This window comes from Porites lutea, chromosome 1, assembly GCF_958299795.1.
Source record: "Porites lutea chromosome 1, jaPorLute2.1, whole genome shotgun sequence".
In the NCBI taxonomy this organism is placed as follows: domain Eukaryota; kingdom Metazoa; phylum Cnidaria; class Anthozoa; order Scleractinia; family Poritidae; genus Porites; species Porites lutea.
Window position 1 is genome coordinate 10,943,288 of NC_133201.1, and position 16,443 is coordinate 10,959,730.

Consider the following 16,443-nt stretch of genomic DNA (forward strand, 5'->3'; position numbering starts at 1 on the left):
TCTTATTACAATTAATCTCGCTTTAAAAAGACTATTCAGCCAATTGAAAGCACTATTTACAATTCCTTTCGATTAAAAAAAAGCTCTTAGTTTCGATTAAAAAAATCATTTCAATTAAAATAATAATGATAATCGAAACTTTATCACGGCAGAAAAACGATGATCAGTGGTTGGTGTATGGGTGCCATTTCCACTTGCTTTGCTTGTTAATGTTTGGTTTTTTTGACACGCGATTCGATATATAACTTTCCCACGAAAGAAAAGACTATTAGTTCTTCCGTCAACGGGAGGTGAGGGTTGTGGGTATATTAAACTTAACTATATCTTTTTGTTCGTTTACAGTCTTTTTGTTTCCTCTTTCGTACAGTATTTATCCTTAACATATAAATCAAATATAGAACACAACAGGATATCTTGAACTCAAGATGAATAATGAAGGAAGTGTTCCCAATACATGTCTTCAGTGTCAGTTTATTTATTCAGTTTTAGTTTGTTTATTTCAGTCTATTTGCCGGCTACTTTCTCTAACCTAAGACTATAAATAGATAAATAAGCGGCGAAATCATACTGAAATATTATTAGGTAAGCAAGCAAAACAAAACTTACAAAACGGACAAAAAGCAGCAAAACACAAGTATTATTACAAGTGGTGAATCAGCTGAGAGAAATTTTTTCAATCTGGATTTAAAAAGAGAGATGGTAGAAGCACTATGTACATTGTTATTAGGTGAATTAAAAAATTTAGGACCATGAAATCTTATACCAAAAAGTCATATTTATCCATGCAGGAAATAACTAGCAAGTATTTGAATTTCTGGAATTATAGGAATGAATTTGATTTGTCACTAAAAACATTTCTATGGATACACTAGGAAGCAGGCCTATTTTTATAAGAATACAATTAAACTTTACAACTTCATCAAGGATCACACCCAAGAACATAGTATCCCTGACTCGCTCAATGGCGCAATTACTTATTTCTAGTTTAATATTAAGGTTTCGCCTTTTCTGCCTCGTTTTGAAAACCATAAATTTTGAATTTGAATTATTTATTGATAACTTATTGCACTTGAATATCTTTTACAGGTCTTTTTGTGTTTATGGATTTTTTTCAGAGAATAGCGAAGGTCGGACACGACAGAAAAACCAAAATGCAACAATACCGAAGGAGAAAAAAAGTAATAACAACGAAAAACGAAAATGGTTTGGGCTCCTTAAGGAGAAGAAAAGCCTTGAATAAATAATAACACAAAAATAATTGAACTAGTAATTGAAATTGCTATCTTTAATTATTAATAAGCTAACACAACAAATATAGTTTGATGACTTATAGGTTTTGTTCAAATGTGGAGATGCATTCTCAAGTACATCCTTCGGAAACCCACGTTCATGTACCAGATATTTCCCACATTCGCGAAACATATACTTTGCAGCCATTTTCCTTAGATCATAGTACCGTCATTGAAAACTTACCAGACGCTTCCCAAAGCACTTATCACGGAAGGAACGAACAGCTAAAGGTGTACGAAGATATTTACAGCCCCATATTGAGAGCTTTGAGGCTTTTTGGAATGTACTTTGGAGAAATCTCACTAACTCGACTGCCATCGACGTTGTCCTTTCAAAAGAGGCGGGTATCCATTTGGCTTCTCTTTTGTTGTTCAGTGTTGGGAACAGTTTGGTTAACCGTTGGCTTGCTGCTTATTTCGTTAGGTTTAGAAGGTTTCACTGATATCACAATCTTCTTCAGGTTGTTGGGAAGCTTAGTAGGGTACCTTTTGGCAGCGCTCAATGGAACAATTTGCTTGTTTGTACTACCAATAAGTCAAATTAGACAGTCGCGTTTTGAAACGTTTATTCGAAAATTAATTGAATGCAATGCTGAATTGAAAACATTGAAATCTACCTCTCGCAAAACTGTAGCTGCTGCAGTCTTTATTTGGATCACAGCAACTATCTTAGTTGTCACATCAACCCACTTTTTGCCTCAGCTCTATTTAGGGAGTAACAAACCTTGGAATGATTGGAATGGTTACAGCATTACCATACTTTATTCATTCACGTTGGTTTTAGTCTATGCAGTATTGTTGTTTCCCATCCCTTTATATTGCATGACGTGCTTGATACTTGAACGACTTTTTGATGATTTTTATCAAAGAACAACAAGAAAACTTGGCGCTTTGGACATTCGGGCTTTGAAAGACGAACATCATCGATTATGTGATGTGGTTGAACACGCCAGCAAAGTGTTTTCACCTCTTCTCTTTGTGACGCTGTCCCTTCAAATCCCTTTCATTTGTTTTACTTTTTTCGTTGCTGTCCAACTGAACCCCTCGCAAGAAAGTAGTGGCTCTGAATATCTTACCCTTGGCTGTGTAATATTAATCATGCAGTCCGCTGGGAACATCGCTATTTTCTTGTTTCTTGGAGCAAGAGTTAACGGAAAGGTATGTAAAGTTATAGGTTACGTACTGCTTCCTGTAATTTTTCTTTGTTTAATTTGTATAAATGCTGTAATAGATTAGAAGATTCAAGTTTTCCTTTAGAGAAGTCAAGCTAGTATTACATTTAGTGATATATAGTGTAATCATTTTGTTTAGACACAAGAGTGAAACAAAAACAACCAAAGTTTATGAAAAGAAAGCAAAAGAGTTGTCACTGTCTTTTTAGAAAGTCTTGTTCTCCTCGCATTTATCAATGGCCAAAGGTCATGATTACGTTTTCTTTTGTGATATCCCATTTATTATCATCATCATCATCATCATCATTATTTGAAGTACGTATAACCATTCAACCAAAATAATTATAATAAAATTCGAAGTAAATGAGCCTCCACTGTGTTATACGACCAAAGAAAGATCGATGCCACTTGACAATACTTTAGTTTCCAAAGCAATGGCCTACGGTAAACTAAACCCTTGCTCATAAAGAAGGGGCGACAATCCCATGAGTAATTTGTTACATTTTCAGATCCACAGTGTTCAAAGCATTTTGGAAGGAGCCGCTGTCTCTGACGAAGACCAAGTGAAGGTGCCTTTGTGTTTTGTTGTTTTATTTGTTTTGTTTTTTTTTTTTTCTGTAGCTTCCTGGTGCCTTTCTTAGAGCCATCTGCCAGTGCGTATTCCGTTACCTGGTAATCCCGCGCTCGCGCACTTTACAGAAATGAATTGATTAAGAGGTTTTTCCCGTAATAACTAATTGAAGAGTGTTTTTTTTTTTCCGAAAAGCGTACTTCCAATTGTGATCTTAGCCTTTAAGTTAAAAAAGAAACAAACAAACAAACAAAAACAGAAACAAAAAAAAAACAACAAAACAAAAACAAAACCAAAAAGCAAAAAAAGTTGAACTAGCTACATGACAAATTGTACTTTAAGAGGGCGCTTACAAGTATTCCCTTATGAGTTCATTTGGAAAACTTGGGACGAGAACGATGAAGAGAGGATGCAGGCTAAGCGCCATCTGGATTGAGTTTTAACAAAAATATAGACAACAGATAAAAAAAAAAAAAAAAAAAATTGATATAAATTAACTTAGAAATAACCACTTGTTCCCTCTCGTTAGAATTACTAAAGACTATTCTGATTTCTTCTTAGTTATTGCCGTTCATCTTTTACCTTAACTGCGAACCTAAGGGTTTTTCAGTTGGAGGGCTTGCTGTGGTAACCAAATCCCTTTGTTTCACGGTTCGTATCAAAAGGCCACTTCTTGCCATATCTTACTTTACAAAATAACTAAGATAGTACGTACGATCTGATTGGTCAAAAACCTATGGTTTATTATACCCGTTAACCCATAGAAAAAGACATGAAAGATGTCAGAGTTTCGCACTGATTTTTTTCCAACATTTGCACAAATCATTCGTTAATATCGATGCCATAACCTTCTTCAAAGCACCTGACTTCACAAATCGACACATATTAACGCCAATATGTGGCTACGGCAAAGAAACCTTTCTCCAAATTTACAGCTGCCACTGACATATTTCCATCGGTCGCTGTACGTACATGTTACATGCGACAACTTTGCAAATGCAGCCACGTTGTTACTGCAGCGTTTCTTGTTCATGAAAAAGTCCAGAAAACACATGTTAAACCACTGCAGCTTGTAAGAAGTGAATGAAGTCCTCCTTTACAATAGCTGCTAGTTCCGTCTGTAAGCGCGAAATTACGGATCGACTAATACAGCTGCGTACAGTTTGATGTTCAATTTCCTACCTCTGTAAGTAAACAAACTTTGAACGTATTCTTTCATTGCACATTGGCGTGAGTATGTGTTGACTTTCCCTGTAAAACAGCAATTTTGCCCTCTCCAAGAGAGGATAAAGGGAACAGAGAAGGCATCCCCCATACACACCCTATTCCATAGGTAATTCGTCTCGAGTTATTTTTAAGACCACAGATCCCAAGGGTGATTAGACAACAGCCAACCACATAGCGCGAATGTGTTCCGCGTTGATGACCCACGCTCAGAGCCACGCGTCCTTCACGAATTGACGCTGAAAAAAATGGCGGAAGACGGGGAGAGCGATATTGCTATTCGTTTTGTCGACAAAAACGACTAAAAAGAGATTTCTACTAAAGCGGTGTCAGCGAAATGGAAATTAAAAAAGAATCACCCTTCCTCTCTTGTATAGAGCTAACAGTACAGCAGGGAAATCCTTAATACACTGAATATTCTCTCAGGATCATTTATAATTTACAGGTTGAAGAAAACAATTTCTGGTTTGATATTTATTCTTTTATTAGTCTATTGTTATTCAACAAAAATAACACTTGGCGTCCTACCTGCTTTATTGTACAAACGACCGGTTTCAATAGACCGGCGAAATTTCTCATTTTTATTAAAGCACTGAGGTTACGACAACTTCGAGTTAAACTGATTTCACGGGTTGTCAAAGATTCCAGCGATTCCCTTTTCCTAGGTGAGCGCCGACTCATTCCGCTTCAATATTACGCTTTCATTGTCTTTCGCCCGACATGTTTTGCACGGCGTTTAGTCATGCGAAACCTCCACGAAACATCCACGCAGTGCGCGAGGTAACTTTATCCCGATTCTAAAAATAACTCGAGACGAATAAACTATGGAAAAGGGGGTGTATGGGGGATGCCTTCTCTGTCCCCTTTATCCTCTCTTGCTCTCGCCTAATTCATTTGACTTCTAAAAGCCTGTTCCCGAGGCCAAACCTTTAGTGATCACCTTAGAAAAGCGAACAATATCGTACCTTTCCTTTTTAGCCCGGTTAGAGTGATTGATCCGTTTAGCTAAATGAAACGAGAATACAATAAGATATTGGACAAAGTAGACTCAGCGAATCGTATTAACTTTGACACAACTCAGAGCTTTGCATGGCGCTCTCCGGGAAACTTTTCTCAAGGTGACCAAAAACGAAATGTAATCTGCTAAACGACACCGAAACCAGCTTTAGGCGCGCACTGATTTAAACTAAGTGTCACTTATGTTAGACAGACAATTGTGGGTAGCCGGGACACAAAACAAACAAAGAAACAATCAAACAAAAAAAAAGATGGAGGGGGGGGGGGTTAGAAAGAAATGTGCGAGATTCTGTCTACAGCCTCTTTTACACCAATTCCCAACCACAAAAAAAGAAACACGGGAAAAAAAAAACGGCATAAGCAAACAATACAGTAAGCTAGAAGAGGGGAAGTTGAGAGGAGTTACAAAATGTTTGCAGGTAGATATATAGATAGTTATCTGTAATAACACGAAAGACAATTTCTAAAGAGGGGAGTCCGAAAACATAGATTTTAATTTCTCGGGAATAGTGAAAACACTGGTATAATTTCAAGCGTAAGATTTCATTTTGGGAAATTTGAAGCTTTTGAAACTTGTTTCCTCGGGCTTTCGTAAGAAATTTTCTTGTGTTATTACATATAACTAATTACATCTACAGCCCTTGAAAAGGATAAAAAAAAGAATGCAACTATGCTTTAATTAAATTATTCTGGTACAAGGTTTTTGTCCACTGAAAAGTAAAATTACTCAATTTTCTTATGGATTCCGTCTTAACTCTTGTTAAAAAGTGATCAAAAGCAAGAGTAAAAATGTTAAAAAAGACAATTTTAAAATATGTATGCATAGAAGTAATTTATTTATAATAATTTACTATCATTGTCATTATCATTGTAATACTTATATAACTACTAAAATAATACTTCTTGGCAGAGCTAATCCTGCGGAAGGGGCTTTAAGTACTTAATATTGTTGTTGTCAGCGCGTGGTGGTTATTATTTATTTTGTCATTTGTTTTCAGATTACTGGAGTCATCGTTTCGTACTGTGCCGTTATGCTATCAATGCCAACATGAACAAAAAGGATTTACAGATCCTTTACTTTTGTCGGTGAAACTGACTTCCATCCATTGTTCGTGGGTGGCAGTAAGAGTGATAATAAATATTTATTAATTATTGATATCGCGAAAATTAACATACACATCAAATGCGCATAGATTAATAGATCATATACTTACAACTACAGTTGTAAGAGTATGATTTCGAGAGTTTCTGTGTGTAGTCATATCTGTAAAACGATATTTCTAGTAAACCGCAAGTTTATCAAATCCCACTTCCTTTTCACTGCTGGTAGAAGAAGAAAAAGTATACTACAAATTTATGGGTTATATTTTTCATGTTACCGTCATCTTACGGGACTTGCATGTATCAGAATAGAATACGTTAAACTGGTAGAGATATTAACACTGTGAAGTAGGAAATAACAACTCCAACGACCTAGAAAAAGAGAGAGAAAATAGGAAAGGTGAATTGTTTTAAAAGTGAAAGAAAGCCTTGAAGTTAGTTCAAGCGCCTCCGTCGCTTTAAAAGCTATTAGCTCAAGAACCAAATCTTTATGGCCAAACATACTGAGGCCTGAAGAGCATTATTAAGCTTAATAATAGGGTAAAAAAAAAAAAAAGATTTGCAAAGTGTAACAAAAAATGATGATTTTCAAGCAAAATACGCGACTTATGTCATGTTATTTTCTCACCTTTAAAATACTTATAAATTGATTGGTTCGTTCATTCATTTATATTTTTTGTGCATTTTTTTCCAAAGCTGAATTTGAAATTTGGTATTATGTAATTACTTAGTAGCTTTAAAGGCTGTGAGATCAATAATGAAACTAATCTCGAACCCAGATCTCTCACGTCCGGGGCAAGGAACTGATCTCAACTTTCAGAGTAAGATAGACTTTCTCAAAGTCCTTCGCTTCTCATTTCCGGTTCCGGTAGTTAGCCCCTGCACGGAGGACTTTTATCACCTGCAGCGCGCCAAAAATTTACGGGAGGAATTTTCCTCCTCTAGGTTTTACCCAATCACGAACGGTTTTACTGATGCGCCGTTAATCAAACCCGATCACGCCACATGTAACGTGACTCGAACTGTTTTGATCCAAATTAGGATTCATGGTTCGGACTTGTTTTGACATACTTTGACAGCTCGCGACGACACACCTACGCGACAACACACGCGACAGGGACGCAAATAGTCGGCGCCAAAATGACGTCACTTGATGCGATTTTTTGCAGGGGAAACAAGTCGAGCTCCCGCTCTCTCGCTCGCTTTTGCCGCAGAAAACATAAAAAATCAACCGCTTGCGCTTCGCGCTCATGAAAAAATTTGAGCTCAATTGTAGGCAAGTCTAAAAGTAAGATAGAGTGTATTCTAAGCACGGGATTTTTGCATGTAAACGCTAAAAAAAAAAGAAGAACAACTGCATAACAGGTAAAGTGTAAATGAATCTGGTCCATGTTGAGCAAATGGTTTAATCGGTATGAAAATAGCTGTGAAAATCACTAGACACTATTTAAGAGTGTGTCCATGAGAGAACCAGGCAGGAGGTGATAATGTTCAAATCACTGATTTCGCTCAAACTTGGTACAATTGATGGGTGTGGTGAGATATTAACCTCGACAAAAAAATAAGGTCGCAATATTGAATTCCCTGGGATTTACAGGGAACCCCCTCCTAAAAACGACAAAATCTACTCATTTTTGCATAATTAATTAGCTGACTTTGGTTTGGCTGTTCAACAAGAAGAAAAGACAACTTCAAATCTAATCAACTTTATCATCTTCTATGTTTATCAAACTTAATGCTCAGTAATTTATTTTTACTCTCTAATTCGATCTCTTCCTATTATTTAGCCTAAAGTAAGGACATCTTCTCACTGTTTTGACCAAACCCTAAATTTAAGGTATTTTAGTGGCTAACATCTCCCACGAGCAACAACCTATGTACTTAATTCTCACATATTCTTTGAAAGACATCTTTAAGGTTATCAAATCAATCATAAAATATTTGGGGAATCTCATACTTTATCAATAATGACGTATTATGTACATTTGACTTGACGCTTATTTGTCATTTGACCAAAATTGGAAGAAACGTAACATTCGTTTTTTTAAACAAAAATAGCACAAAGTTGGCGAGAAGTCACGAATCAGATGCGTCATTATCGATACTAATAGCGGAATTATTAGAATGTGTCACCTGAGGCATGTTTTCTGTGTTATTTATGGACGTTTGGATAGATATTTTATGGAACGCTTGAGTAAACACAAGGAGCAAAAGAGTTAGTTCAAAACTTCGATCGGTTCAACTTGTAGGTGAAACAAGACCCAACAAGGTTGTTACATACACGTCTCTCAGGTGCTTTAGTCCAGATTTGCTACCCCAGTTTCGTCTGGTCCTTTGTGGCGTGACGAGGTAATGAAATCGAAACATCTTGAAACATTGCAGAATTAAAAGTGTCGGCTTTTCACCGAACATTCGAAGTCTTTGAAATAAGTTGTAGTCAGAAAGAACAAAATCATTCTCAAAGGACAAGAAGGATCACTGACAATCCGTCTATATCTACAGAAAACAACCACCTGCTCGAACACCCTCCATCTTTAACTTTAGACTCTGCCAAAAAGATGGAATCTGTGACGCCGGACTACCGGACTCCGGAATGCGGAATACGCTATCTATTGTTTGTACGCGCCAATATCCTGTTATAACAGGTGTGTTGAAAATAGGCTGTGAAAGTCGTGTTACTTGAAATTTTGAGTTTATTCGATGTTGACATTAATTACCATGATAATAATGGTCCATAATAGCCCTTTTTGTAGTCAGACCGTTCCGTGCAATTTTTAGACAATTAATGACTTGCCACTGGGTATAATTACTCACTTACTTGTATTTTAATCCTCGTAGTCTTACAACTATACAGGTTGGTATCTGTACCTGGGTATATTATTGACTACAAAAATATAATAATAACCGTTTATAAACGTGTTGAGGAAAAACTTCTGAGGAATACAAAAGACCCAAAAGGGGGCACTAATACATTGCAAAAAAAGACGGCTAGACTTCTTTGGCTATAAGGAAGATGTAAAAGAACAGTTTCTTGAACACAGACTAATACACTATATTCACTTCTCATTTAAGCTGTCATTTGCGGATTCATACAGTACATTAAGTTCTCTTAACGGACACTCTCGTATAAAGCGAATAGCTCTACTTACGACAAACTTACGACCGCCATGACAAAATCCTGTTTCAACTCCCACACAAACTCTGGATTTTTATATTCCCGTAGGCGGCCGCGGACACTTAAAGGGTTTACCAGCGAATTAGATGTTAGCTTTGATTTAAACCTCTCCTAAGCAGACACTCGAAAGAAATCTTATCCGCCTCTGAATGTTGTTTTTTTTTTCATATCATGTCCACAGTCATATGGCTGTTTGTTACTGTTATGAATCATTCTTATATATCCGTTTCAGAGTTGCCGTTTTTTCACATATACTCGTCCGGTTACACTTGAAAATACAAACTGAATTGTATGCTTTTACCTAAATTACAACAAGGCAAGAACATCAGCGTAACCATACACTAAAAAACATTTTTTTGCTATTACCAGTGTTAATTTGTAGCAGGGAGGAGCTTCCGTAAGCGGCTATCTAACCTTTACACCACTTTTAAAGTGGCTGAATTCCACTTGCATAACTATGCTGCATATGAGATTCATTCTTGTAAGCGGCCAGATCCAGTAAAGGACACCTTTTTCTCATCCCGAGGGCGCCCTCGCACGAGAGATTCCACTGTATTACAATTTTAGGATTTCTCTTACATTTTAACACATTTTCGCTTAACGAGGCACAGTCGAACCTACGTGCGACCACCCAACTTAATTGACCACTTCCCAAAAAGCGATCACTTATTCAACACACCAAATATATTATCAAGTCAAAGTGCTTGTAGTTGGAACCTCCTGTAAACGAACACATCCACATCCCGTAAGCGACCGCGACCACTTTTTACGATGACAGTCAGATTGAGAATTTTCCATGATGCAATGTTCTGATCTCTGCGTTCCCTGTATTTCTTAAGCTACTCGGAGTATGAGAGGAACTTTAGAAACAAATTAGGTTTATCTATAGTATATTGTAACTTAAAAATTGCATGCAGTACATTCACTCCAAAAAGTAGATGTGTCCGCACTTTGCCTCGTTAAAGACCTCCTGCAGTTCGACTCTCGTAAAACCCAAATTTTCCTTGGGCAACCCCATGGGCATTATTTACTGGGTGTCTTCCGACCACCCACGGACCGGAACATCAAATGTCTGTAACTTAATTGTTGTGTATGTCCATAATTCAACATCTGCCTGCCTCAGCACGGCACACGGCTGGGCACTAAACTGGTTTTGGTGCCCAAGAGTACGCAAAAAGGCCCTTCCGAGATCGATGTCTAGGACGAGAAAATCGACCTTACCTGGGTAGGGTGAGAAATTTGAAATCGAAGTATTACAGTTGAAGTATCTCTCGGAGGGAATGTGGGAAGGGTGTTAAACATATAGAAGTGGTTGTTTGAGAAAAATATCTAACTCAATGTGAAGGTGTGGTGTATTTTGAATTCTACTTGGGAACATTAGTGCCACAGTTACGCTTTATAAGACCCCCAAAAGACCGTGCGAGATAAAAAAAAAATTCACTGTTTATGACAGTCAAATCTGGTGCCAGCAGGGTAGGGCATTTGTACGCAATTTGGACACTCCCCCGGGGAGAAAGGACTCCAGTATGAAAAAAAAAATGGAATTCTTGTCGCAAGCCAATCTGGACGTGTCTCACGCTTTATTTGTCTCTTTGAACTGGTCTGCACCAACATCCGGCTTCACTTCGCTGCTATTTCACGCGCAACTAAAATAGAAAAAATAGTTCTTTCCAAAACACGAAGACAAAACGACTTCTATCTCCGAGTTTGAGAAGACATGGGATCATTTATAATCATGGTCTGAGTAAAGTTGGCATTAGATTTGGAATTCTAAATTATTTATCAGCATACAATAGCAATAAAATAATCTCAGAGAATGTCGAAAAGTCATTTTGTTCACTGAACTCTGGCTCCTGGCTCCGGGTTCCTGACTCCCGATACGATGTTTCCGTATGGTGGCAACCGCTGCTTAAAAATGCGGGCTCCATTTAATGTCAAATATGTCGGACGTTTGCAACATGTGAATTGAGCTACAACAGTGGCAGAAATAATTCTTTCAATGGGTTAAGAATCTGCTTTCTACCTTTCGTATTGTTTTGTCCTAAAACAACTTGATTTGGATTTTGGTGTGTAAACTGATGGCTAAGGAATCTTAGTCGTACAGCGAGTCACGACGCTGAACTACGCTGAACTGGACATCGAAGGTGGCATGAAGAACAAATCAAAGCGGGAACAAACTAGCAGTTGAGACATCTAAGAGATACGTATATGGATTTTATTGATCGTTTATATTGTTTTTAGGGCGAAATTGTTAAAGCAAGTAGAACTGTGAATTAAATCTTTGTATGTTGTTTTTACTTGAAAAGATCGCGTATATTAAGCTATCAAAAATCATCGTTAGCGTTTCTTGCACAACAATTTTTATGATTTTCCCCTTATTAATGTTAAATCATTGTCTGATGTTTTTTTTTGTTCGATTTCTTCTCATTCAAAGGCAAACACACGAATATTGTGAGGGCCTGAATTTTGATGAAATATGCAAAAGTCGTTCAGTCACATGAACAGTTTATGTCAACACATGGAAGAAAGTGAATTGCCCAAACTTTTGATGATCTTTTTCTCAACTTAAGTGATGGCTTTAACTTTAACTACTCATGCAAAAGATATAAAGATAAGCGGTTGCTCATCAGAGATATTTGGGAATAAGATACCCTAATTTTACGTCTTACTCAAAACTTGGAAATGATGACCCAACTTAAGGGGGCTAAGAGGGGGGAAATCGAATCGGCGACTTTAAACAGTTTATTGTGCTTAAAGTCTTATGATGTCAGATTATCTCTCAGTGCATTTAAGTTCCAGGTGGCTTTTCTGTTTGTTGCACTGGCATCGTAAAGTTAGCTAATTAATGATGCAAAAACGGGCAAAATGGCGATTTTTACAGGGGGAGCCCGGATCTCCCAGGGAATTTAATATTTTGACCTGACATTCTGTCACATAAGCTAACTCCTGATACCTAACATTTGTGCCAAGTTTGAGCGAAATCGGTGATTTGGGCATTATCACCCCCTGCCTGGTTCTGCCTGGTTTTCTCATGGACACACTCTTAAACCTTTCTCAAGATTCTTTAGAAGGCCACAATATTTGTTAAAATTAACAGCAAAATGTAGCAAAATCGTAATAGACAGATTTTCCTGTCTGTAGGTCAGTCAAAGTGGGTCTTTAAGTTATTTTTTCCCAACTTAGGCCTGTCCATTAATAACAAACAGACATGAACGAGGCATTAACTTCATACGTCATGCACAACACTGGAAGTACTCGCGTATTTCCCTGAACAGCTGTTAAATAAAATATGTAAATAAAAGGAAAATCGGCTTACCGAGAGTCCAAAGTTCTTATCTATTACAGCTAATCCGCCCACAGACAATCCTATTGGATCTCCACGAAGATGCATTAGAAATTGCAACAGCTAAAAATCAAAAGGGTACTACCATCAGGCTAGCCTACAGGAAAAATTCTCTGACTTTTGCACTGCTTTCTGACATGAAACTCTGATCAAAGTGACAAAATCTCCCCTCCCTACCCCCCTAGTTTTCACACAAAACAAGTCAGCCATCCACCCATGAATAGTTCTGGGCCTGCACTCTCTGCTGCCACATAGCAAGACAGCAAGTGCCCTGTTTTTTTTCCGGTTACACTGGCTTGAACACGGGCGATGCTACTTAGCGGGCACCATTTAGCAAAATCACACAGATATATGTCTGGCTAAATTATAATCTTGAAGTGATTTCGCGCTTTCACAAATTCTTCATTTCTTCCTGGATTCAAAAGTGCTAACTAATTGTATAGTACTCTGGAATAACACTTAGCAGATCGGTAGATGGCTGCTTTTAAGAGGAAACCTGTTGAGTAACTGTACTGCGGCAATTGAATGTAAAGCAATATCTCCGTTATATTAGATATTCATTATTTCATGTATTTCTTGCGGAAAAGAAATGCTTCCTCAAACCCTCCGTTTCTCAGCTCTGTATTAATTAATGTGATGTTTAAACAGATACTGTAAGATTGTTTGTATAGATGTCCGGGTTACAAAAACAAACAAACAAATGCCATGTTGCCGCAGTATTTCCTACTTAACTGCGGCTACATGTGTATCGTTAAAGTACTGCTTCGTTAAAAGAAGTTTGCATTCTTAAAAAAACGAAGCGCCTTACCTCCAAGTGTTCTTTTAAGTCCGGTACACTTAACTGTTGCAATGTACCATAGAAGTTATGAATCTGCAAAAAAAAAAAAGGAAAAAAAGAAAAGAAAAAAAAAAAAAGAAAAGATATTTAAGAAATGAAACAATTGATATTGTTATATTCCTAAACCTTCACTCAACAAAACAGGGACTGTCATTGGCTGATTCTTGGTCACATGGCCTTGACTAAAATGGACCGTATCCCGATCGTGATACAGTAGCGGGTCCTGCCAGTATTCTTTTTCGTGAATGAACACAACAACACAAATATGAAGCCTCGAGCTAAAAAGCAACGATTTTCAAAGTTATCCCAGAGGAAAAACAGCAGCTAGTGGAGAAAAAAGATGCAGATGATATGAAGAAAGTACTTTGTATCACTCATTCAGTTGTTTTGGGAATTAAATTTGTGTTCGTATAAGTAACGAGTCGACCGGCTGTTTTGATTGGCTCCGCTTAAACGTATTCTTTTGTTGCTGTTGAAGTACCTTGATGTGAAAGTCTAGAAATATAACAATATACTTAATGTCATGTCCCTCGGGAAATTAGATTTGTTTTCCCTCGAGTCCAGATGTTTCTCTGGACTTTGTCTTGGGAAACATCAGGACTCTCGGAAAAACAAAACTAACTGTTTCCCTCGGAATCTGACATTAAGCGTATAATGTGTAATTTTCAGCTTTTTAGGCTCGGATTTAATTGAAAAAAAAAATATTGGGGAACTATTTTCTAGTTTCACAAGTAAACTTCTACGACAGAATTTTGTTCTTCCCTATATCCTCCTTTAAGTGCTGTTTAATAGAGACAAGAAAATCCAAAACGCCTCTGTTATCAATCATTTTTGCAAAGTTGAGTGAAGCCAACGGTAACTTTAAATAGCATGCGCAGTTTGTCATATGGGTCCCTCTATGGCACCAAATGCGCAACGAGGATTATGTGCTGATTTAATGTTTCTTATTGTTAAGGAAAGATATTTGCTTTAGCTCGTTTCCATTAAGGCCCTGAACGCCATCTTTGACTGTAAATAAAGACATATAGGAAACATTGCAAAGATTTTTTCATTTCAAAAGTGGTTGTTGTCACTTTTTTTCCTTTTTAACTTGTTATTGTTGTTTTTAAAACGCAATTTTTCCTCTGAAATTGAAAAAAATCAGACATTTAGTTTTGTAGGCTAAACACTTTCGATGTTACCATTGAAACCATCAGTAGTTCAGGCTCTGAACAACTTTCTAAATGTTACTTATTTCCCCGATTGACTTCATCTAATTGTTTAGTTTTGTATTTCAGGACCCCTTTGTCTCTATTATTATTATCATTAATATTTTTTTATTTGTATTTTCGCGGATTTTTGCAACGGCAAATCACTTTACTTTTACTTAACAAAAGGTTTTGAATTTTCCAGTCGAAGTATTAATGTGCCAATATTTTTACATTTCCTGTTTAAATCTGAGGAGATATAACCGAAGTTGTGTTTCACAGTGTGCTTTCGAGTGCAAATGAAGATATCACTCTATCGCGGGGCGTCCAGTCAGAATCAACGACTGTTAACTGGTCAAGAGAAAAGCTTATTTCTCGAAGGAGCTCACAACTTATTTTATGATAAGTCATGTAACAGTGTACATTTTGCAGAAAAAAAAAATGAATTAAAATAAAATAGCATAAATTTAAAGTCAAAAGAAACCCACCTTCTCGTTTACTTTTGCCGCATACTTTAGAATTATAGTTACTTTTGTCGCCACGCTCAAGCACCAATAAAAAATGGTTAAGACAAATGTGATCTCTTCTCTACTTGAGCTAGGGGATTTAACTAGCCGATGTAAGTTGATGCTAATTAGAGGTATGTCCGAAATTAATGTTGCCAGAAGTAAAGGTGCAAATACTTCATCTGCCAAAGCGACTATTTCACATAGTTTTTGGTGTTCCTTTCTCAAAGAGCTAATGGGAAGAAACAGACTGTTTTCCGATGCCGCTTTCTTCTTCAGGGCGTTGAACATTTCAGCTAAAGGCTCGCATGTTGCGCAAAATAGCACAAACGGAAAAGACCATGAGCAGCTGGCGAAAAATCCGAAAAATAAATTTAAAAATCGGCAAAGAAATGAGCCATTCCATGGTCTGTACCTTGCTATTGACACATTTCCGTAGAAATCTATCAGTGAAAGGGCAATAGTGTTAAGTAACGAAAATAAATATGCCGAAAGCAATACTCTCGTCATTGATGCTATTTTAAGACCATCGAAAGCGACAGCATTCGTCTTAAGGTTTCCTGTAAGTTGTGTAAAATGTGATTCATTTTGCCTTTTTGAAAATCTCGATACGCTGATTGTTGCGACCACTGCGCATTGTAGATAAAATATGCTGTAGATAAGTAGCAGATAAAAGTTTGTCATTTCAGATGTCCCTTCGATGAAAAGACTTGTTAATGCTTGCACTGCAAGACCCCACTGACCCAGTAGCACTATTACACAGTAAAACCGAGACCACAAACTTGACCTGTTTCCTTCAGAATTTCCACCCAGCTCAATATTGCCGTAGCACGTTCCAGTGACTCTCATTATTTTTAAAGTGCGACGAAAATTCAACAATAACACGTTGAAGTGTGGATTATCATCCGTGCTGTCTGCTGCATTTACGTTTACCTTGGATTCGTCCGGAATTTTGTAACTTTGTGAATCGGCTCTTTGGTTTAGGTTCCTCAGTTCTAAGTCTTCAACTTCAAGCTCCAT

The 16,443-nt window shown here is 37.2% G+C and overlaps 1 protein-coding gene across 1 annotated transcript; it reads right to left on the reverse strand.

The window, feature by feature from the left end:
• Nucleotides 1–6,627: 6,627 nt before the first annotated feature.
• On the reverse strand, nt 6,628–16,443 carry LOC140946993 (uncharacterized). The gene is made up of 4 exons (XM_073396107.1): nt 15,406–16,443; nt 13,701–13,763; nt 12,866–12,955; nt 6,628–6,746 (listed from the first exon to the last, which is right to left on the reverse strand). Exons 1-4 carry the CDS (start codon nt 16,441–16,443, stop codon nt 6,693–6,695), a joined length of 1,245 nt encoding a protein of 414 aa, XP_073252208.1. The 3' UTR covers nt 6,628–6,692.